Below are 22,490 nucleotides of genomic sequence, written 5' to 3'. Positions count from 1 at the left end.
TAATGTCAAGTCAATACCATAGGATCAGGACGAGGCCTTTGATACAAAAAGTAAACAAGTTGCCACACTCCAGACTAAATCTACCTGCTTCTAATCATTCTGTGCCATGATTGTCTTGGTAGCTGGCACTGTATAAGAATACATGGATAACTGCTTATGACACTTGCAGTTATCAAATTGACCAGACTGCCCTCTGCCGATTAAATCACCTGCTCCGACAACGGTTGTCTGTCCATAAAACTGTTTAAAAAGGAATTGCATTTCATCAATCCAAGATGATTATTTTTCACCTTTACTGCTTAAGCCCACAGCTGAAATCATTGTGCGCTGAGGCGTGCCTGTAATAAAGAGAGGTAGTCCTGTCTGGCATTGATGATAATGCTCCGAGCTGCGGAGTCAACAGATAGTTAGATTAAATGGGAAATTGCTTGTATCAGCAGGCCTCCGTAATCATCATAAGTGCTTAATGCAGGATGACCCTTTCCCATTTGACCTTTACATTTGTTGGATTAGCATTCAAGTTAAAAAAACATCCAGACAGCCAGAGCTATTATAGAATTGATTATGGATGTACAAAGCCCTGAGAGTCAGACATGTTCCCAAATAGCACAGATAAAAGTGCAATAACTACATGGCAAATACATTTAGGGAAATAACAGCACTGGGTTATGGCCAGAGCAGTTTTGACAACGTCAATAAAGGATACTTCACAAAAAGCTATTGTTGACATAAAATACTCAAACTACAGTAAGAGGTGGGCGGGACATCTGGTCTTACCAGGACTCTCTGCTCCCCGGTCAGGTCTGGCGAATCACAGAGCAGCTGAGACTCCGAGACGGTTAACAGACAGGGCGTTTCACCAATCATCACGCTATAGTTCAGGCGGGTGTTGCCCGGAGCAGGGGGAACCAGATTCTTTCCCTGTTTTAAAAAGAAGCGTGTTGTTAGTTTTCAAAATACATTTTTGGGGGACAACAATACCTTTATCAGACTAAAGCACACACACAATAAAGTGTTTTTATGGGTCTTCAGAGTATTATCAATCCTGACTTGTAAGTCCATCCTCAGCTCAGGGATTTGTAAGTAGACATGTAGGGAAGTTGTCTTTGTACTGGTTCTGTCTCACAGGACCTCTCTTACTTTGGGCCAATACCCAAGACGCTTAATCTCTAGAGATTTTTTCTCCTTTCTCTAAACTGACAAAAGTAACAGAAAATGAAACCAAACGAACACAATCTACTTACTTTGAGTATAATGGGAGAGCCAGGCTTGACCTCCAGTATCCCAGAGTTCCCTAGTGTTTCAAAGGTGGGGTTGGGGTAGTAGGTGAAAGGTGTCCCATTGAGGACGAGCAGTGCGGCCACGTGATCCAGGATGAAACCGTACTCGTCGGGGTGCAGGCCTGACTCTGGTGCCTGTTGCTTGGTGTAAATGATGCCCGGGGCCAGACAGGTCATCACAGAATCATTAACCACAGTGCACACCTAGACAGGAAGAGGAAGATGAAGGAGGAGGGTCAAACCAGGAACATGTATTAGAAAAAGGGCCTTATCTTACCAAAACTAGCGCAATGGTAAATCTTAGCGCTGGCGGTAGCGCTATAGGTCTGGGGGTGTGTCAGAAATATGTTTGCTATTTTCACAGCGGGAATTATGGGCACAAGAGGTGGCGGTGGTGTGAAAGGGCTGGATTTTGATTAACAAATAAGTTGTAGGTGTGACGAGGGCTTGACCATTCACTGCCCAATCAATGGCTTCCATGGCTTAATACTGCATGCGGTTTTCTCAAGTTGTGTAGCCTACTGTATGTTATTGACGGTCTTTGCTTTGTCATCAACTGCAATTTGTCTGGGGGCCGGAATATCCTCGTCCTAGTTTATTAAATACATAGCATAGGTTACAGTAACAAATAATACAAATAGTAGAATACATCCAGTTTTTGCTGAATATGTTTGAAGAGTTGGCAGTCAACATTGATGTAATTGCTTCCATGAGTATAGGCCATACATGTCTTGATGTATCACAATTCTTCTGAAAAAAAAAAAGACTAGGCTCCCCTTAAAATGTTATGTAGCCTATTGCATGTGTGAGTCACGTTCACAATAAGCAAGAGATAGGCCTATGCACCGTTGATATGGCATTATAGGACTGAATAATTTTAATATGTTTGGAGGAGCATGTCTTTGGTAACCGGACAAGAGGCACCATTTGGAAATGGGGATGGATACAAGAGAAATGGAGTATGCAGGTAGGCCTATGTGCATTGTGAATAATGAAAAAGCCTCACAATTAGACCATTTGGAAACCTTTTATGGATAGGCTACTTTGCTAATGCATGGCCAGGATAAGAAAGACACTCGACGCATTGCTGTGGAACCAGCTTTAAGGGTAGCTCACTGAGCAGGGTTGGGGTCATTACCATTTCAATTCCAATCAATTCAGAAAGTAAACCAAATTCCAATTCCGATTCCAAATTTTCCTAATTGAAAAGCAAGGAAGAGAATTGGAATTGGAATTCCAGTGTACTACCTGAACTGACTGAAATTGAAATGGAATTGACCTAAACCCTGCTCCCGAGGGCTAGTTTTTCAACAAAATGAAACGGAAAACAAGCTATTTTTACAGGAAATAACATAAACGTTTCTAAATACGAGGGTCACCGACATCATCTCATCTCTCGTTCCATGATGGGCATATGGACATGTAGCCTAACTGGAGGGGGTTTTACACAAATAATAACAGTAGCTGGCTGAAACTATGTAGGCCTACAATACATATACGAAAAGGGGATGTCAGCTAGATGTTTGCGGCTCCCAAATGTAATCTTTTAATAAAGCTTTGGTGATTAAGATTTATTTAAAAGCGGTCTCACGAGCCAAACCCTTTCTTGATAGACTTGGCTACTTTGTGTATGCATTGGGCAGGATAAAAAAACAGCCTTCATTGAGGGGAGGGGAGGCTATTCTTGAGTTTTGACTCAATTAAACAAAGTGTTTCTAAATACGAGGTTCACAGGCACAAAAAGCACATTTCTCTGTTCCATGTGCATATGGGCACTGTGTGTCACGGCTGGATAGGCTGCGGTTCCACTGTCCAAATCCATGCCATAACCAACACCGTTACTGCTAAGACCTGCTTTTGGTGAGTCTTGAAGACCCAGTGGAGTGTTTTATATATATTTACACACTATGATCCCTGATCTCTCTTTTGACGAACATATCAAGACTTTTTCAAGGACAGCTTTTTTCCATCTACGTAACATTGCAAAAATCAGAAACTTTCTGTCCAAAAATGATGCAAAAAAATTCAGCCATGCTTTTGTCACTTGTAGGTTAGACTACTGCAATGCTCTACTTTCCGGCTACCCGGATAAAGCACTAAATAGACTTCAGTTAGTGCTAAACACGGCTGCTAGAGCCTTGACAAAAAAATGTGGTCAAATTACTCCAGTGCTAGCCTCTCTACGCTGCATTCCTGTTAAGGCTAGGGCTGATTTCAAGGTTTTACTGCTAACCTACAAAGCATTACATGGGCTTGCTCCTACCTATCTTTCCGATTTGGTCCTGCCATACATACCTGCACGTATGCTACGGTCGCAGGCCTCCTTACTGTCCCTAGAATTTCTAAGCAAACAGATGGAGGAGGGCTTTCTCCTTTAGAGCTCCATTCTTATGGAATGGTCTGCAGACGCAGACTCGATCTTGACCTTTAAGTCTTTATTGAAGACTCATTTCTTCAGTAGGTCCTATGATTGAGTGTAGCCCAGGAGTTTGAAGGTGAACGGAAAGGCACTGGAGCAACGAACCCGCCCTTGCTGTCTCTGCCTGGTCGGTTCCCCTCTCTCCACTGGGATTCTCTGCCTCAAACCCTATTACAGGGGCTGAGTCACTGGCTTACTGGTGCTCTTTAATGCCGTCCCTAGGAGGGGTGTGCCACTTAAGTGGGTTGAGTCACTGACGTGGTCTTCCTGTCCGGGTTGACATCCCCCCTTGGGTTCGTGCCATGGGGGAGATCTTCGTGGGTTATACTCGGCCTTGTCTCAGGATAGTAAGTTGGTGGTTGAAGATATCCCTCTAGTAGTGTGGGGGCTGTGCTTTGGCAAAGTGGGTGGGGTTACATCCTGCTTGTTTGGCCCTGTCCGGGGGTATTGTCAGACGGGGCCACAGTGTCTCCCGACCCCTCCTGTCTCAGCCTCCAGTATCTATGGTACAATAGTTTATGTGTTGGGGGGCTAGGGTCAATCTGTTAAATCTGGAGTATTTCTCCTGTTTTATCCTGTGTCCTGTGCGAATTTAAGTATGCTCTCTCTCTCTCTCTCTCTCTCTCTCTCTCTCTCTCTCTCTCTCTCTCTCTCTCTCTCTCTCTCTCTCTCTCTCTCTCTATCTCTCTCTCTCTCTCTCTCTTTCTCTCTCTCTCTCTCGGAGGAGGAGGAGGACCTGAGCCCTAGGACCATGCCTCAGGACTACCTGGCCTGATGACTCCTTGCTGTCCCCAGTCCACCTGGTCGTGCTGCTGCTCCAGTTTCAATTGTTCTGTCTGCGGCTATGGAACCCTGACCTGTTCACCTGACGTGCTACCTTGTCCCAGACCTGCTGTTTTCAACTCTCTAGAGACAGCAGGAGCGGTAGAGATACTCTGAATGATCGTCCTTGAAAAGGCAACTGACATTTACTCCTGAGGTGCTGACCTGTTGCACCCTCTACAACCAGTGTGCTTATTATTATTTGACCCTGCTGGTCATCTATGAACATTTGAACATCTTGGCCATGTTCTGTTATAATCTCCACCTGGCACAGCCAGAAGAGGACTGGCCACCCCTCATAGCCTGGTTCCTCTCTAGGTTTCTTCCTAGGTTCCGGCCTGTCTAGGGAGTTTTTCCTAGCCACCGTGCTTCTACACCTACATTGCTTGCTGCTTGGGGTTTTAGGCTGGGTTTCTGTACAGCACTTTGTGACATCAGCTGATGTAAGAAGGGCTTTATAAATACATTTGATTGATATAAATACATTTGATTATGAGGTTGGAATAATACTGTGAAATTGTGAAAATTATGAGAATGTCCTTTTAGTGTAAGAGCTGTTTGAAAATAAATTTCAGCCTGTTTTTGTGAGTTTTGGCCTGCCTGGTGACACCACCAGGTGGTAAATTTGTTAATAGACCAATAAGAACGAGAATTCCAAACCTCTCTGCCAGCAAGTTTTCAGTTTTCCCCTCCCCACTTAGACAATTCCCAGACAGTCCTAGCAAAAATCTTGTTTGAGAAATTGCTCTTTACCATTTTGATTGAAAACAATCACAGTAAGGTACTTAATTGTTACACAGAAATTATTTGATATTGAGATAAAAACAGCTGCTTTGGGCCTTTAAATCTCTGTATTTGCACTGAATGAAATTGTCATTTTCCAATTGTTTTTAAGAACACACCTCAAATATTGCCACCCTCCCACCTCAGCGCAAGTAATTTGATGTTAGACAGGTAAATTGCAGAACCTGGCACAAGGGGTACTTTTTACATACGGAAATTTCCAACTAAAGTGGGTTGACATTTGCGCAGCCTTAGCGCCAGACAAAAATAGAGCCACCACAACACTGATGTTTCACTAGAATTCCATGGGCACAGTAGTAAAAGCTTATTGCATAAGTCCTTGCTGCTACAGATGTGGTCAAATATATTGGCACCCTTGCACTTTACAATGGAGTGCAATGGAGCAGAATGTTAAGATTTTTATTTCAAAACTGGTTGTATAGCTATTTTTACCCTGTAGACACCTGCAACTTACCACAGTTGAGATAAATTACACAGTAAACAAGAATAATTGTCTCCAACCAAATTCATTTAAATGTTGAATAATTTAGTCCAGGCCATTCTTTTTACTTCAAAGTGAAAAATCTCCATTTCAGTTTTGATTCGTTTCTTCTTGGTCCTGTGCAGGTGTAAATCAAACAAATACACGTGTAAACACCAAAAGTTTCAATTTCTGTAGCTATTATACACATTAACCAACTGTAATAATCAAAGCGGTGCTGTGTAAACATGGAATGTATTATATTTGGAACACTTGCATTAGTAGTCTCTATTCCTCCATACTTGGCACGGACTTTGGGCTCCTGGATGGTGAGCAGGTTGGTACCTGTGACGGTGATCAAGGTGCTACCACTGAAACACAAACAAGCATGGTGGTTAAGAGCTATCAAGCTATGCTAAAGACCTGCTTTCATGTCAAATAGTTATTGCACACTGGTGATATGGGCAGAGAGAGAAGGAATGAAATAAGAACTTCCGTGTAGCAAAGGTGCTATTTTGCTACAGCATGCTGTTTGTATGATTTATCTTACAGTACTGTTGGGATTCAGAGGAAAGGGAAGCTCTACAGTCCCCTCAAAGGTCCCATGAATTAGGATTTTATATACATTAGATACATCATCCCCCACACTGTCTATTGTGCTTTAAGTGTCATGGTGAAATGGCTACAATGGGACTGTGTGGGTGTCTGTGTGTGGCTTTGGGGATCATGTTGTAATCTCTGTGTGTTCCTGGGTCATTACTGGCAGTAATAGATGGTTGGGCTGAGTTTCTCTTCAGGACTCTCCCAGGACCCTGGTTATGCTCTGAGAGGCTCCAGCCCGTTGGCTGGGAGAGGAGGGGAAAGGAGAGTAGAGGAGAAGAGAGGAGCCAGGCTGGGATCACCACCACTCACTTCACTATACTCCAGCTGGGCTCGATGCTGGAGATGGTGGGGTCCTCTGTGTAGATGTAGCGTGTGTCACTGCTGGTGACTTCAGCTTTGTCAATGAACAGCTTGATTGACGCGGGGCCTGAGCCAGACAGTGACGACGGTGTCACACACACAATGTCCCTTTTGGTCCTCCTGTGTGGGTTAGGCAGAGAATGTCATATAGTAGTATCTCATAGAATGAATTCACTGTCTGAAATGACACTCAAGACAATGTCATGCTGTCACACTGTCACTGTCACAGACAGAGTGTGTCCAATATGTTCAGTTCTGAGTGTACTGCACAGACAACACTGACCTACTATACTACCACAGTCCATTCCCCTGAGGTGGGGTCAAGCTGACTGACTACTCACTTAACAAACAGACACTCCTCCTGGGCGATGAATACAGTGACAGTGCTCCCAGCGTCCAGATGACGGCCTGATATTGTCAGCCTGGATCCCCCAGACACGGGGCCCTTCTCCGGGCGCACACGGTTGAAGCTGGGGGTCTGAGAGAGGAAGGAAACTCACTGTTAACACCCAGCACACAAAACAATTATACAGTTTTTGTGAAAAGCTACAGTACAACAAACCGATTCCCATAATATTTCTGGTAATTGCTGCAACACACTGCACTGCAGTTTAAGTGTTTTCAACAGCGACATGAGTGAGAATGTTACTTTTTTCTGTAATTAGCTACATACATAATTGCTCCATTCACATGTATTCATTTGGCTGGGAGCTGCTTTTGGGTTCTGGTGGAATAGAACTGCAGGACTGCTATTGATTGCTTGTTTAAGGGCAGCAGTCAAGCCCATTCATTTCAGTCAGCTGCTCGCCTTGCAGGCTAAGGAGATTATAAACTAACGCCACATTCCTGTTTCACCGCTGCTTAATGCTCTGTTGGGATAGCTGGGTAATTACTGTATGTCACATTGGCAGGGTTGGGTAGGTTACTTTCTAAATGTAATCCGTTACAGTTACTAGTTACCTGTTCAAAATCGTAATCAGTAATGTAACTTTTGGATTACCCAAACTCAGTAATGTAATGTGATTACATTCAGTTACTTTTAGATTACTTTCCCCTTAAGAGGCATAAGAAGAAGAATGTTATCAATTGAACATCTATTGCAGGATAAATCAATGTTAAAGTTTACATAGCTGGCCATATATGGATGTTACATTTTACTTTGTTGGGTTGGTTATGTAGGCTTCTTTAACCCATCGCTTTCTACTACATAATAATAATATGATAAAATTATATCTTTACATCAATATATATCATTTATAAGTACAAAAATGGATGTAGCAACTACAGATTGCCCCTTTAAGATTGCCCCAAAGCATTACATGGGCTTGCTCCTACCTATCTTTCCGATTTGGTCCTGCCGTACATACCTACACGTACTCTACGGTCACAAGACGCAGGCCTCCTAACTGTCCCTAGAATTTCTTAGCAAACAGCTGGAGGCAGGGCTTTCTCCTATAGAGCTCAATTTTTATGGAATGGTCTGCCTACCCATGTGAGAGACGCAGACTCGGTCTCAACCTTTAAGTCTTTATTGAAGACTCATCTCTTCAGTAGGTCCTATGATTGAGTGTAGTCTGGCCCAAGGTGAAAGGAAAGGCACTGGAGTAACGAACCGCCCTTGCTGCCTTTGCCTGGCCGGTTCCCCGCTCTCCACTGGGATTCTCTGCCTCTAACCCTATTACAGAGGCTGAGTCACTGGCCTACTGGTGCACTTCCATGCCGTCCCTAGGAGGGGTGCGTCACTTGAGTGGGTTGAGTCACTGACGTGGTTTTCCTGTCTGGGTTGGCGCCCCCACTTGGGTTGTGCCGTGGCAGAGATCTTCGTGGGCTATACTCAGCTTTGTCTCAGGATGGTAAGTTGGTGGTTGAAGTTATCCCTCTAGTGGTGTGGGGGCTGTGCTTTGGCAAAGTGGGTTGGGTTATATCCTGCCTGTTTGGCCCTGTCCGGGGATATCATCGGATGGGGCCACAGTGTCTCCTGACCCCTCCTGTCTCAGCCTCCAGTATTTATGCTGCAGTAGTTTATGTGTTGGGGGGCTAGGGTTAGTCTGTTATATCTGGAGTATTTCTCCTGTCTTATTCGGTGTCCTGTGTGAATTTAAGTATGCTCTAATTCTCTCTTTCTCTCTTTCTTTCTTTCTTTCTCTCTCTCGGAGGACCTGAGCCCTAGGACCATGCCTCAGGACTACCTGGCATGATGACTCCTTGCTGTCCCCAGTCCACCTGGCCGTGCTGCTGCTCCAGTGTCAACTGTTCTGCCAGCGGCTATGGAACCCTGACCTGTTCACCGGATGTGCTACCTGTCCCAGACCTGCTGTTTTCAACTCTCTAGAGACAGCAGGAGCGGTAGAGATACTCTCAATGATCGGCTATGAAAAGCCAACTGCCATTTACTCCTGAGGTGCTGACCTGTTGCTCCCTCGACAACTACTGTGATTATTATTATTTGACCATGCTGGTCATTTATGAACATTTGAACATCTTGGCCATGTTCTGTTATAATCTCCACCCGGCACAGCCAGAAGAGGACTGGCCACCCCTCATAGCCTGGTTCCTCTCTAGGTTTCTTCCTAGGTTCCGGCCTTTCTAGGGAGTTTTTCCTAGCCACCGTGCTTCTACACCTGCATTGCTTGCTGTTTGGGGTTTTAGGCTGGGTTTCTGTACAGCACTTTGAGATATCAGCTGATGTAAGAAGGGCTAATTAAATACATTTGATTTGAGTCTATCAAAAGTGTGTGAGTATGTACATGTGTCCGTTAGGCCTATGGATAAAAAAATGTATCAGCACAAATTAGATTGAGCAATAAAAGCCCCACTTTTATTCCATAGGTCGGGATCCGCACCCAACAGCTGTTGCAAGAGCACATTTTTCACTGGCTGTCCACTGGTTTCAAAAACGATTGATTGATAGGTAGTTTAAACTTCTTCAATTCAACCATTATTGGGTTCAAATATACATTTAGATTTCTGAACAGCCATCCACAACAACCAGAATCCATAAGCCACAAACAGCTAAATGAGAGAGCAGCAGCGTGATTCACATCAATGCGCTATGTAGATATCAATATTACGTGATATCCATATCGCTGTAGACTACACCACTGCTCTCATCCTTACCTCCAAGCGTTTATTCAAGTTGGATAATCTTTAGACGCCGACAGCAGTCGCACCATTGGAAGACATAGCTTGGACTGTAGCCTACAAAAGCCTATTCCTGCTCTATACCCGCGATCCATCAAACACGTTTGGTGTGTCGTCATAGTGGTCTCTGACTTGTGGTCAGACACGATAAGGTGGAAAAAACTTAAACTTGCGCCTTTTTTCAATGCTGATTTGAATTTGATTGAGAAAACAACCATTTTTGTTTTGCAAACATCCTTTCTGAATTTAAAAGTAATCCTCAAAGTAATCGTCTAATTTTTCAAAAGTATCTGTAATCTGATTACAATATTTTTGCAGGTAACATAACAGATTACAGTTACCGTTTTTTTTGGTCATCTCTGACATGTAACATCGGCCACACTTTCTTTCACAACACGTTCACCATCTCTGTATTGCAGCATAAGACTAGTTAGTTGCCGGGGAAGAACCACTGCAATTGGTCGGGTATCCTTCCTTCGCCTCCGGAAACGGCCAGACACTTTCTTCACAGTCATCTTTCTGGGAACAGATGGGGTTATGCGGGGTCATACGCACCACAAAGGAGTAGGTCTGGGATGACTGAGTGCGGTACTCTGCACTGCACACCCCGATACACAGCTCCACTGGGCCACCTGGAGAGTGGGGCAGTAGCGCCTCGGCCATGTCACACACGATCCTGAGGGACAGAATACACACAGCTGTCAGTCAAAGGCCCACTGCTTATGTTGCCTAATGTTAAAAGGAAATAGTGTTAGCAGACATATGACCAAGTATTACTAATTTACTTGCATAGCATTCAAGTGAAACGCTATTGACAAAGTCACCACACTCACCTCTCAGCGCTGATGTACTCGGAGGGCACAGGGTTACAGCGAACCCCAGCCACCTGGACATGGGCGATCTCCCGCACCTGCAGCCCGAGGTTCTCCCCCTCGATCGTCACTCGCGTGCCCCCCTCTTTGGGCCCCGTCAACGGGCGGATCTGTCCATGGAAACAGGGTCAAGGTCACGGAGAAGCAATCTCCCTGTCAGCATGCTCGCACACAGCAGAAGGCCTGGGTTCTGAGGCTCTAGCCCACAGAATTAAACACAACCATACAGTATTATACACAGTATATCTCTGTGCTCCAGTCTTACCATGGTGATGCGGGGGTGGCTGCAGCGGACGTTGTGCCTGCCGGGGTGCATCCAGTTCTGTTCCGGCGTCTGGCAGTGCTGCTTCAGGAGACACTTCTTGTTGTCCAGGCACCAGCCACACTCAAACGCTGTGCTGGCCTTCAGACACAAGCCACAGCTGTCCCTCTGGGCCTCACACTTATACAGCAGGGCTGAGCACAGACAGACGGACAGACAGACAGACAGACAGGGACAGACGGACAGACGGACAAACGGACAGACGGACAGACAGACAGACAGACAGACAGAGACAGACAGACAGAGTTAACACTCGTCTAAGATGGAGTCTGAGACAGAAAGGTGAGTGGTGAGGTGCGCTGCACTGTGCTGTCTGTATGTGACAGCACACGTCCTGAGCTGCTAATCTCCCTTTATCCCCTTGCTCAGCCTCGTCCTCGGTCCTACTCAGCCGCCTCGATAAAACAGGTTTGAAGGTGAAGATGGTACACAGAGTTATTGACCAGTTCAGGAGGAGAACATAATCAAATACTGTGCAGCTAGCCACATGACTAGCTCTCTCCTCTCAGCTCATCTTCGTGCAGGGCCAATCGCCCAGTGGAGAGATGGTATCTGCAGTCTGATTGTGGAGAGCTACGAGTCTCTTTCAGAGTGGCCCGATGAAACCAGTGAGATAAAGCTCCTTTGAGGGAAGTATTGACAACCACTATGTGTCCCCGACTTGTCCCCGACATACAAGGTGTGTTCATACAAAACATGGGACTGCACATTTAATTCTGTATTTTTTATCTCTTACTCATCTACAAAAATGTTTGTCAATTTAACAGTTTTGAAGACAATTAGAAAAAAAACTGCCAAGGCTTAATCCACATTTGCGACTGAATTATCCCACTGAATATGATTTCTTGTGGTAGCCATAGCACCAATCCACATAGAGTCGATTCAACACTCAAGTGCCACTAGAGGGCTCAACATGGGATGACCACATATTTGACCTGTGTGTCTGCTGTTTCCCTGTTGTGTGCCAGTTACGTCTTCGACTTGTCCTTTACACTATTTAGCTGCAACACTATTATGAAGAATGTTCCATTCTGAAAATGATAAAACAACATACCTTTCATGGTGGCAGGCTTGTCGATGAAGAAGTCTCCATCCCAGACGATAGAGAAGTCAACAGGCAGGTCTCCCGTCTCGTCCCCATCATACCAGTACTGCAGGAAACACACATATAAACCATGAGTCAATCATCATACTGTACTGATGGTGCATAAAGACCAATATCATTCAGAGCATGACAAGCCTTCATAGGGCCCTATTAATAAAGACAGTGGCAGTCATTCCACTTATTGTGGTTTATGACTTGGCTCATCAGTATAAACTGAGTTCATGGCTGGCATGGCTGGCTGGCACAGTGCAGTGGAAACCATAATGCTATACTATACACTATACTGTACAACGAAAAACATTTAATCTTCTCTGTGTAACAACCCATTAGCCACCAGCCTAGCCACTAGCCACTACATTCCATAGTTGTGAGGGAGTCAGGGAAACATAGTGGCTTTTTTGACAGACTAGGCTTTGAGTTAATCTGGCTTTTTGCAGAGAGAGAGTGTTGCTGCTGCTGTGTGTCTGTCAAGTGAAGGAGGGGGTGTGGTTTTACTGCCTGTGTTTTAATTAGCAGCAACACTCAGAGCACTAAGCCAGCAGCAACCCTGAGAGAATATCGCTGATCAGCCACATTGATCCACGGCCAGAACACTTACGGGTGTTCTTAAGGAGGCGATGGAGGAATGAGGGCAGACTAAAAGCAAGCGAGGGCCCTGAATTCAGCATTAAAAATATAACTTATTTCAAACCACATTAAGATGACTCTCAGCAGATTCAAAGAGAGAGAGAGCAGCTACAGTATGACCACCAAGATGGAGATACAGTAGAACCTGATGGTTCCTGTTGAACCGTTAAGTCTTTATGAACGTATCAGATGTGACACCTTTATCCATCCATACCTATCCTTTATCCATCCACCTTTATCCATCCATACCTAACCTTTATCCATCCACCTTTATCCATCCATACCTAACCTTTATCCATCCATACCTAACCTTTATCCATCCACCTTTATCCATCCATACCTAACCTTTATCCATCCACAGCTCACCTTTATCCATCCATACATAACCTTTATCCATCCACAGCTCACCTTTATCCACCCATACCTAACCTTTATCCATCCACAGCTCACCTTTATCCATCCATACATAACCTTTATCCATCCATACCTAACCTTTATCCATCCATAGCTCACCTTTATCCATCCACAGCTCACCTTTATCCATCCATACCTAACCTTTATCCATCCACAGCTCACCTTTATCCATCCATACCTAACCTTTATCCATCCACAGCTCACCTTTATCCATCCATACCTAACCTTTATCCATCCACAGCTCACTTTAATCCATCCATACCTAACCTTTATCCACGTTGCCTAGTGGGTAGGAGCATTAGGCCAGTAACCGAAAGGTTGCTGGATCGAACCCCCGAGCTGACAAGGCAAAAATCTGTCGTTCTGCCCCTGAGCAAGGCAGTTAACCCACGGTTCCCCTGGTGCGGATGACGTGTATGTCTCTGAATTCCTCATCACTCCAGGGGCATGTTAACTGGAAAATCAGCTGTGGTATGTTGTTTTCATTATTAATTAAAATGTATTTTTCACTGCTTTTTTCTCACAAATTTTGTGATATCCAATTGGTAGTTACAGTCTTGTAACATCACTGTGCAACGGTTGTCCTCCTCCTCTTCGTCCGAAGAGGAGGAGTGGGGATTGGACCAAAGCGCAGCGTTGTTATACGACATGATATTTATTAAACAAGACGAAAACTAATCACACTTGAGAATTTACAAAATAATAAACGAAGTCAACAGACCTGAACAAACGAACTTACATATACACGAAGAACGCATGAACAGGTACAGACTACACAAACGAATGAACAAACGAAACAGTCCCGTGTGGTGCACAGACACAGACACGGAAGACAACCACCCACAATCAAACAGTGTGAACAGCCTACCTTTATATGGTTCTCAATCAGAGGAAACGTCAAACACCTGTCCCTGATTGAGAACCATATAAGGCTAATTACCAATGACCTAAACATAGAAACACAAAACATAGAATGCCCACCCCAACTCACGCCCTGACCAACTAAACACATACAAAAATAACAGAAAACAGGTAGGGAACGTGACACACTGCAACTCCCGTACGGACTCGGGAGAGGCGCCCTGCTTCTTGACACATTGCTCGCTTAACCCCGGAAGCCAGCCGCACTAGCCCGCCACAAGGAGTCGCTAGAGTGCGATGAGACAAGGACATCCTGGCCGGCCAAACCCTCCCCTAATTCGGACAATGGTGGGCCAATTGTGCGCCGCCTCATGGGTCTCCTGGTCGCAGTCGGCTGCGACACAGCCTGGGATCGAACCCGGGAATGTAGTGACGCCTTTAGCACTGCGATGCAAGTACCTTTGAACACGCTGTGGTATGTTTGACTGTGTTTGAATGTGTGTGACTATTTGTGAGTGTGTATGTGTGTGTGTGTGTGTTGGTTCTTCTCTCCTTGTGGGGACCTACAATCTCCCAAACTCCCCACGACAATAGTAAAACAAGGAAAATTCTCCTTCGTTGGGACATGAAGGCTATTTTAAGCTTAGGGGTTAGGTGTAGGGTACAAATTAGGGTTAAGGGTTAGTGGTTAGGTTTAGGGTTAGAAGTTAGGTTTAGGGTTTGGGTTAGGATTTTGAATGGAAATACATTTTGGGTCCCGACAAGGAAAGAAGAATAAAACGAGTGTGTGTGTGTACGCTCACATGCCTGTGTGTGTGTGTGTGTGTGTGTGTGTGTGTGTGTGTGTGTGTGTGTGTGTGTGTGTGTGTGTGTGTGTGTGTGTGTGTGCACGAGTGTGCATGTGTGTGAAGGCTTGAATCTTTGTGCAGCTGTTCTGCGAAATATCTGGGAGCAAGTCAAGCAGAGAATGCAACAGTGTGGGTGCTGAAAGGCTGAACTAAAGCTCACTGAACCTGTTGACACGTGGCTCCAAATGTTCTTACATCTCTATAGGGTCCAGTTGGTTCTGCAGGCACCAGACCATAATTGAGGTAACTGCAGCTCCCTGGGTGGGGTCACTGAATTAACTTCCCCCAATCATATCGCTTCACAGTGTCACACAACAAAAACTCAACTCAACTTGAGACCATCCTCACTCCGATCCATCAATCAGACATATAAACTACAGTTAACCTTTGTGGTCTCCGTTTTTCAGCCGAAAAAGGGAAAGTCTATCGAAAATGCCTCATTCAATAACAGCATATCGTGAAATGGTTGATAAGGCCAACAATATTCTTCACAGTCCAATGAGGCGTTACATTTGTTCAGTAGGTAAACCAAATCAGGTTGGTGAGTTGACGGCAGCGTTAAAGCCTTGGCAGGTTCAGAAACAGATATTCATTTGTAAATATCTAGGTTGTTGTCATGCAGTCTTCCCAAGGCCCTGATAATGAAAGCCACAGGAGAGCCATACAATGTATTTCTGGAATTAATATAATATGCATTTCCTAGCCTTCTCCCTCTTTTTCAAGTGAAAGGCAGGCAGCTTTGAGGAGATTAGCGGATATGTGTAAATGGGGGGACGCTTTTGTGTTGGGCCATACAATGCAGCTTATCTCTGCCAGTCGTGAATTGATTTTCCTCCGGCCTTGGTTCCACTGGATCTGAGACTAGCGAGTGGAGACAAATTGGCCTGGTTCTGTCAGACATGTCTCTGGGATGACAACGAGGCGAGTAAGTGAGGTAATCTTACCTTTAAAAAAACAAATCCATCACTGGATACAGATACAAACTTGCGCTACCTCTGAGACAGAGTCACTATTTTCATGATTTATTGTCTACTTATCCTTCGGTTTTAATGGGTTGCAAACAACTACAATGGAAGATTTTCCTTTTGATATTCCTTTTGATCAATGAAAATTGGGTCTATTGAAGGGACTAATGCGAGAGGTACACATTGTAAGCAAGTTCATTTTACTGTAGGAATTGGATGGCAGGTAGCCTAGTGGTTATTGCGTTGGGCCAATACCCGGGCTGACAAGGTGAAAATATGTTGATGTGCCCTTGAGCAAGGCACTTAAACTTAATTTGCTCCAGGGGTGCCGTACTACTATGGCTGACCCTGTAAAACAAGACATTTCTCTGCTGTATGTGACAAAAACAAAATTATACTTTATATCAAAGACGATACACGATACGCTCAGAGAAGAGAGCGAAGAGAGAGAAAAAAATAAAAATTTAGAATTTGTGTTCATTCAGAATAAAGTAATTAAGATTTCAATTAAGCCATTGAACATCGACAAGGATCGACTGTAGTTATCTGCAGCGGCTTAACCATCAGTCTAAATGAAGAGGACAAATACTGTGAGTAGTAGAATTGGCTGCAACTGTGCTGTCGATGCTGGCTCCTTGTAGTGACAGAGTGAAAATCTATTTACCTTAATGATGGAGGCTTTCCTCTTTCATTTAATTAAGTTTCAAAATTCGACCGACTACAGCAGAATTACCTTTGAGAAAAAGGCCCTTTTTCCTTTTTAAACATACACAGTAATTAATAGGGAGTCCATATTAGCGAACATAAATTATATTTTCTGCAAACCAAACTTTCATCATTATGATTACTGCACGAGGAAAAAATGTGTACTTGGTCATGGTGACAGATTTAAGGTCACAAGGTTTTGGTTAAAGGAACAGACAGGGTAATATGGAATGGTCTTATTGCCCGTGAAGAATTGTGCCTGGTTCAGAGCTCACTCCATAAACACAGAATATATGACTTGCATGTTGAGGCCATGTTTGAACTTGTGTCATCGTATTTGAGGTAAGTGCTTTAACACAAGAAAACTAAAGCATACTTTTCACATGATGACACCAAAGCATTCTTTGTAGATGACTTTGGGAATCTAAAAAAAAATGTCAGAGCAGGGGTAACTAATGCCCTGATTTCTCAGTTAGGGGAATACAGCTGAGGCTCTCTCCCCTTCCATTGCTAGTGCCTAAAACAAACAGGATGAAACACAGACATGATGAAACAGGCTCATAATTCATGCTATTGATTGATCACCTCGTTTAGCGGACAATTTATTCCACCAAAACCCACCTGCTACAGAGCCTCACAGGCACAATCCAGTATATCCAGCCTCAGAGACTGACAGGGATACGCAATACGCAACAATCAAAATAGAACGGATAAATACCATAGAATTAGACTGCCATTTTCTATGGTAAATACAACGAGCAGGTGTAAGATAAACCTGCATTAAAATGTATGTATGCAGTGTACAATATATCATATCCTACTACTTAGTGTGCATGGAAGCATGTTTACATTGACCATGAGGTGACATATCCACAGTATCACTAACATGTAGATTGTTTCATGCTACATTGTTTCCATTAGTGGGGCCTTTGGTGTCAAGAGAAGGGCAGGTCATTTCCATACCTTCCACTTAGAAGCACCAAAGACGTTGATCGTCTGATTGGACACTTGATGAGAATAATAGAATAATGAGGGCATGCTGGTTCAGAAAGGCTGAAAAAAGAACATGTAAGTGTTTTTATTCAAAAAGCTTTGCCACCATCGTTCGGGAATAATGGTGTTCTTTGTGAGAGCACTTTCCATCAAAAGGGTAGTTCACAACTTGGTCATTGTGCAAAAGGCTTTACTGTACGTTTCCTGGGTAACACCACCAATGCCTGTCGCTAAGGGGTCAGCAGCGCTTAGCAACACTTACGTCCATGGATTCATTTGGATTTCCTCTCATCTTGATACAAAAGATGAAAAGTCCCATGTATGCCGATTCAGCCTATCAAAGGTTTACATGTGTGCCATGTGTAATCTGCAACGTAAAGCATGCTGTCAAACAAAAATGCACAAAAACCCTTTACATTATCAAAGCAAATGCTTATTGAGTTTCAACGGCAAAGACCCTACTTATCATTTATTTGAAAGGCAGTGTGTATATGTGTGGGGGGTGTATCATACTGATTACTCTGGCTATGGCAGCACATTGTCTGCAGTACAAATCAAGCGGGGAAACAGATAAAAGACAGAAACAAGCAGGCATGCGTTTGAGCTGAATTACATCTACCCCTTTTGACGTGATACCAAATCACATTTCTGAAGGATATCCTACAGTTGGGGAATGTGATTGATGGATTGATGTGGATCAGCATGAATTATCATACAGTGTTGTCTAATCTTTATGCATATGTAACTTACAAAAAAGGTACTGTATTTCTTTTTGGATGCAGGTGGGATGTGGGCCATGCAGGATGCACCTGCTGCAGTAGAATTGAAATGACATGTATCCAGCAACGCCTGCAGGAAGCCAGTATAACAGTGGAACAGTATCTATTCTATTTAGCTGGAGAAAATGAATGAATGGAAAAGCCAAAGTAGAGGCAGAGAGACGGATAAGGTGGAGCATGGAAAGAGGATGGCATATATTTGACTTCAAGTTGTATGTGGGCAGAGGCAAGGGCACAACCTTGTGTTGTATTTATGCAGGATGTGCTGTCAGACATATGTGTTGTTCTGGTCTGTTCACTGGTCTGTCTGTCTGAGGGAAAACTGTTGTTATCTGTCTGCATCACTTACACAGGGCTACTCGAGATCTGTGGCAGATACATCTTTCACATGCTGAACTGCACATCACGGGTCAAATTCACATACAACAGTCCTGGAAACACACACACACCAACATGGACACACGAGCCTCAGGGCTAGTTTCTCTGGTGAATGACAGCTCTATGTACTATATAGTGGACTTTTAAAATGTATTTACCAGGACAAACCAGCTGGCTCTAAATTTAGATAAGGGTGTACATACAGAGAGAGCATTGTGAGAGTGAGAAAGGCCAGGCGGCGGGAAACAAGTGAGGGAGACGGGAGGGAGGCTTGTTGGTCCACTAGAACGGCCCCTCTCTCCCAGGGAGGGCCAGGAAGGGGCTCTCATTAGAAGAGAAGATCGTCACAGGGATAAGAGCGCTGATAAGAGGACAATTATGAGGCAGTGATGGGGTAATATGAGGGGTCTGGCTGTGTGTTTAGTTCCCATAGAATGAATCAAATCAAATCAAGTCTGAGTTATATCTCTGTTAGTTCCCCCCCCGAGTTCCCCCCCATTTGCATCATCAAGCAGGGCCAAAGTAGCCTGGGCGCCAGTTGTTTCTGCTCTCCTGTCAACTCCTTATGGAATTGTCATGCCAAACAATGACACGGAATACAAGGAGTGAAATGTTAACTAAGCAGACTGGTACCCAGGCTAGGGCCAAGGCTACAGCTGAGTCACAGAACAATCACTCAATCTCCGCATTACTCTACCTACAGTAACAGTTGTATTAAAGCAAGACCTGACAGTGAAATCACATCCAACTGCAACATTCAACTACACTAGAAGTTGAAGTTGCCCTGTCTGGTAAAACATACTGTCACAGCTGATGAACATGTCCAGCAGCATGTTTAACCTAACTAACCCCCACCTCAGTGGCCTCCCATTAGAGCAAAAGTGCTGACTGATACCTGAAAGTTCTCAGTGAGGGGGAGACTAAACAGCAGATGAAATTGATTGATTCAGCATTGCCCACTCACAATTGCATTAGCATGGACCCCATGGCCTCAAAGTCACCTGGCTGCAGCAGTCTTGACAGCCAATCGTCTTGATGGCCATACTGATTGATAGCCGTTGAGTGTGAGGGGAGGGAGGACAGCACACACCCCAGGAACTGAGTGTAATCTGCGGCATGTCTTCACTATGGCTAGATTACTATTCAGGAGAGATCCATCAGATAGGGGCAGAGCCAGAGAATAAGGGATGATGTGGCCCTAGCCCACTGTGTCACAGGTAATCACACTATCAATTCATCTAAAAATCCCCTCCAAACAGAGAGGGGAGGGGGGGGGGGAAGAAAGAGATAGACAGAGACAGCGGGTAGTAGCTACCAGTCAGAATGGGGGAGGGGAGTAGTAAAAAAACGTCAGGGCCTGAATATCAATCTCAAAGTGTGGTTTCTCTTTCTGCCAGATTGAGATGAAGCAGGGGAGTGTGAGGGAGGACTAACATTTACAGTTTAATGTTGTATACTCAATGTTTCAGCCTGTCCTTGCGTGTGGTAAAGAGCCTCGAATGTTTACCTTTAGGTTTTTTGAATAGATTTTTTATTTAACCTTTATTTAACTAGGCAAGTCAGTTAAGAATAAATTCTTATTTACAATGACGGCCTACACAGGTGAAGTGATTAACACACTAGAGCGCATCTATTTAATGCTGATTTACTCACTATATTCATAGAGCTGTTGCATTGTTCACACAGCATCTGCAGCTTTATGCTTTGAACAATCCAAACCCCAATGCCCAATCCTCTAACCTTTGTGCACTCACTTAATGATTGTCTACCACAAAACTACTTTTCAATTTCATTTTCAATGCATAGCCGCAGTGCGCAGGGCGGGGGTCAGAGAAAGACATAACGATGAGGGGGAGGAAATGAGTGGAAACAGATGGAAGGACAACAGTTGCTCTTCGCGGCAGGGTCCTTCCGAAGGCCTTCACAATGTAGTGCGCCAGACAGCATGTGTCAGCCAGGGAAAGGACAACAATCAATCCTAACCCGACCCGCTGGGGAAGGGCGTGTGTGCTGGATACGTGATCCTCATTATTAAATTGCCACGGGACATCAATTGTCCTGTCAAAGGACAGTGGCCCACAGCCTGACCTTTGACCGCCAGGGGTTAAGGGGGTTAGAGGGGAGACACTCCGTGGCAGAGGGCTAGTCAACCCCTACCCAAGGAACGCTCCAGCACCTCCACCCACACCACATTCCCTTTCCCTAGGTCACATTGTCCAACCAAATTAAGACCCGCATCCTGTGACTGGCTAATTATTTTACAAGATTCCCTGGGGTTACTGAGACAACCAGATGGGTCACAGAAGGCAGCCGTCTGTAACATTACTACGAGACAGAGGGAGTAGGAGAGAAAGGGAGAGAGAGAGGGAGAGAGAGAGAGAGGGTGCTACGGAGCGAGAGAGAGAGAGAGGGGTAGAGAGGATACTCTCAATGTCAGCTCTTTGACATGCCACATTTTTCACTGGGATTGAGAAAACAAGTTTAATGCTCTGAATTGATGTCTTTGCTGATTTTGCGGATAACGTTTTTTTGTGATCAGTGACTCAATGGAAAGTCACCTTGATTTTTCTGCCTATTATTTCCATGAGACAGAGAGGAAGAGAGGGAGAGGGGAGGCATACTCTTTCTTTATACAAGCATTAGTAAAGGACCTGTGGAAAACTAGTTCAAGAGATCGATATAAGAAAAAATAGTTTTTACACTGGACCAAGAACTCAAATCCAACAACAATTCACATAATCTTTAACAGTAAATACTGTATAAATAACAACATTCTGTAGGGCCTGGAAATAAGGCTGTCAGTGCGGGTAAGTCATAATTATAGGCCATGTACTCACTGAGGTGTTCTGGCACTGGATACATGAGCTGTTGAAGCGCACAGCTGGGATGCGTTGCATCTTGCCCTGGATGTTGAACACACACTCATAGTTCTTCTGTCCAGACTGAGGCTGAGGGAGGTTCCGGGCTCGCAGCGTGATTGGACGAATAATCCCTGCAGGTACCAGGATGTCACTGGTGGGCAGGATCTGGGGACAGCCCTGAAAATCAACAAACAAAGTTACAAATGAACACAGCTCATTTTCTTTGTAAACTCATCAGAATACGGGATGCCAGAACTGAATAATAAACATAATCATTCATTAAAACTTGGTCTCCATAGCTAAAGAAAATGTATTGATTCCAGTTTATTGAGCGGAGAGCAGCAGTGAGTTATGTCCATTAGCAGCTCTACTTCCCAACAAAGCAGAGGTACAGCCAACCAGATGTGAAAGATCTGCACAGAGGCCATTAAAAGTGGAATAGTTTGAAACCAAAGCAAACGGAGGTTAAAATCCCTATTACACAGCTGTTGGATCCATCTCTGATTTTATGAGCCACAAATCATACTGATGAAGCGGGAAATTAATATCTTCCTTAGTCCTGCATGTCTGCCTGTGCTAGGGAAGTGAGCACAGCTCCAGAGCCCAGTTAGGGTCCAGGCATTTATTAAAGGGATTACTAGTGACATTGCGGGAAAGAATACATAAAGAATCTCGGAAGTCACAGGAAAGTCACTATTGATGCAATGATTACAATCCGAGAAAATTGCTGATGTGCCCATCCCCAACCGAGATGCCACAGCAGGCTAATGTCCCTTCAGACCCCCTGTGTATTAAAGGATCTTTAGAAATAATCTGTTATCCATTTAGCGCTGAACAATAATCAAGGAGGCTGTAAAAGCAATTTGCCAGA

At 44.3% G+C, this 22,490-nt stretch overlaps 1 protein-coding gene across 2 annotated transcripts in view; it reads right to left on the bottom strand.

Moving 5' to 3' along the window:
- Nucleotides 1-22,490, bottom strand: part of LOC129830101 (plexin A3) — a 119,680-nt gene that overhangs the window by 13,263 nt on the left and 83,927 nt on the right. For both annotated transcript variants that reach the window (XM_055892330.1, XM_055892331.1), the window contains exons 10-19: nucleotides 21,596-21,796; nucleotides 12,138-12,234; nucleotides 11,027-11,217; nucleotides 10,723-10,871; nucleotides 10,445-10,565; nucleotides 7,090-7,226; nucleotides 6,698-6,868; nucleotides 6,063-6,156; nucleotides 1,245-1,484; nucleotides 778-921 (exon numbers count right to left, since the gene is read on the bottom strand). In XM_055892330.1, the coding sequence (XP_055748305.1) occupies nucleotides 778-921; nucleotides 1,245-1,484; nucleotides 6,063-6,156; nucleotides 6,698-6,868; nucleotides 7,090-7,226; nucleotides 10,445-10,565; nucleotides 10,723-10,871; nucleotides 11,027-11,217; nucleotides 12,138-12,234; nucleotides 21,596-21,796 (1,545 nt within the window). The remainder of the gene's footprint in view (nucleotides 1-777; nucleotides 922-1,244; nucleotides 1,485-6,062; nucleotides 6,157-6,697; nucleotides 6,869-7,089; nucleotides 7,227-10,444; nucleotides 10,566-10,722; nucleotides 10,872-11,026; nucleotides 11,218-12,137; nucleotides 12,235-21,595; nucleotides 21,797-22,490) is intronic.

Source organism: Salvelinus fontinalis, chromosome 31 (genome assembly GCF_029448725.1).
Source record: "Salvelinus fontinalis isolate EN_2023a chromosome 31, ASM2944872v1, whole genome shotgun sequence".
NCBI classification, from domain to species: domain Eukaryota; kingdom Metazoa; phylum Chordata; class Actinopteri; order Salmoniformes; family Salmonidae; genus Salvelinus; species Salvelinus fontinalis.
This window is presented reverse-complemented; position numbering and strand designations above follow the sequence as displayed.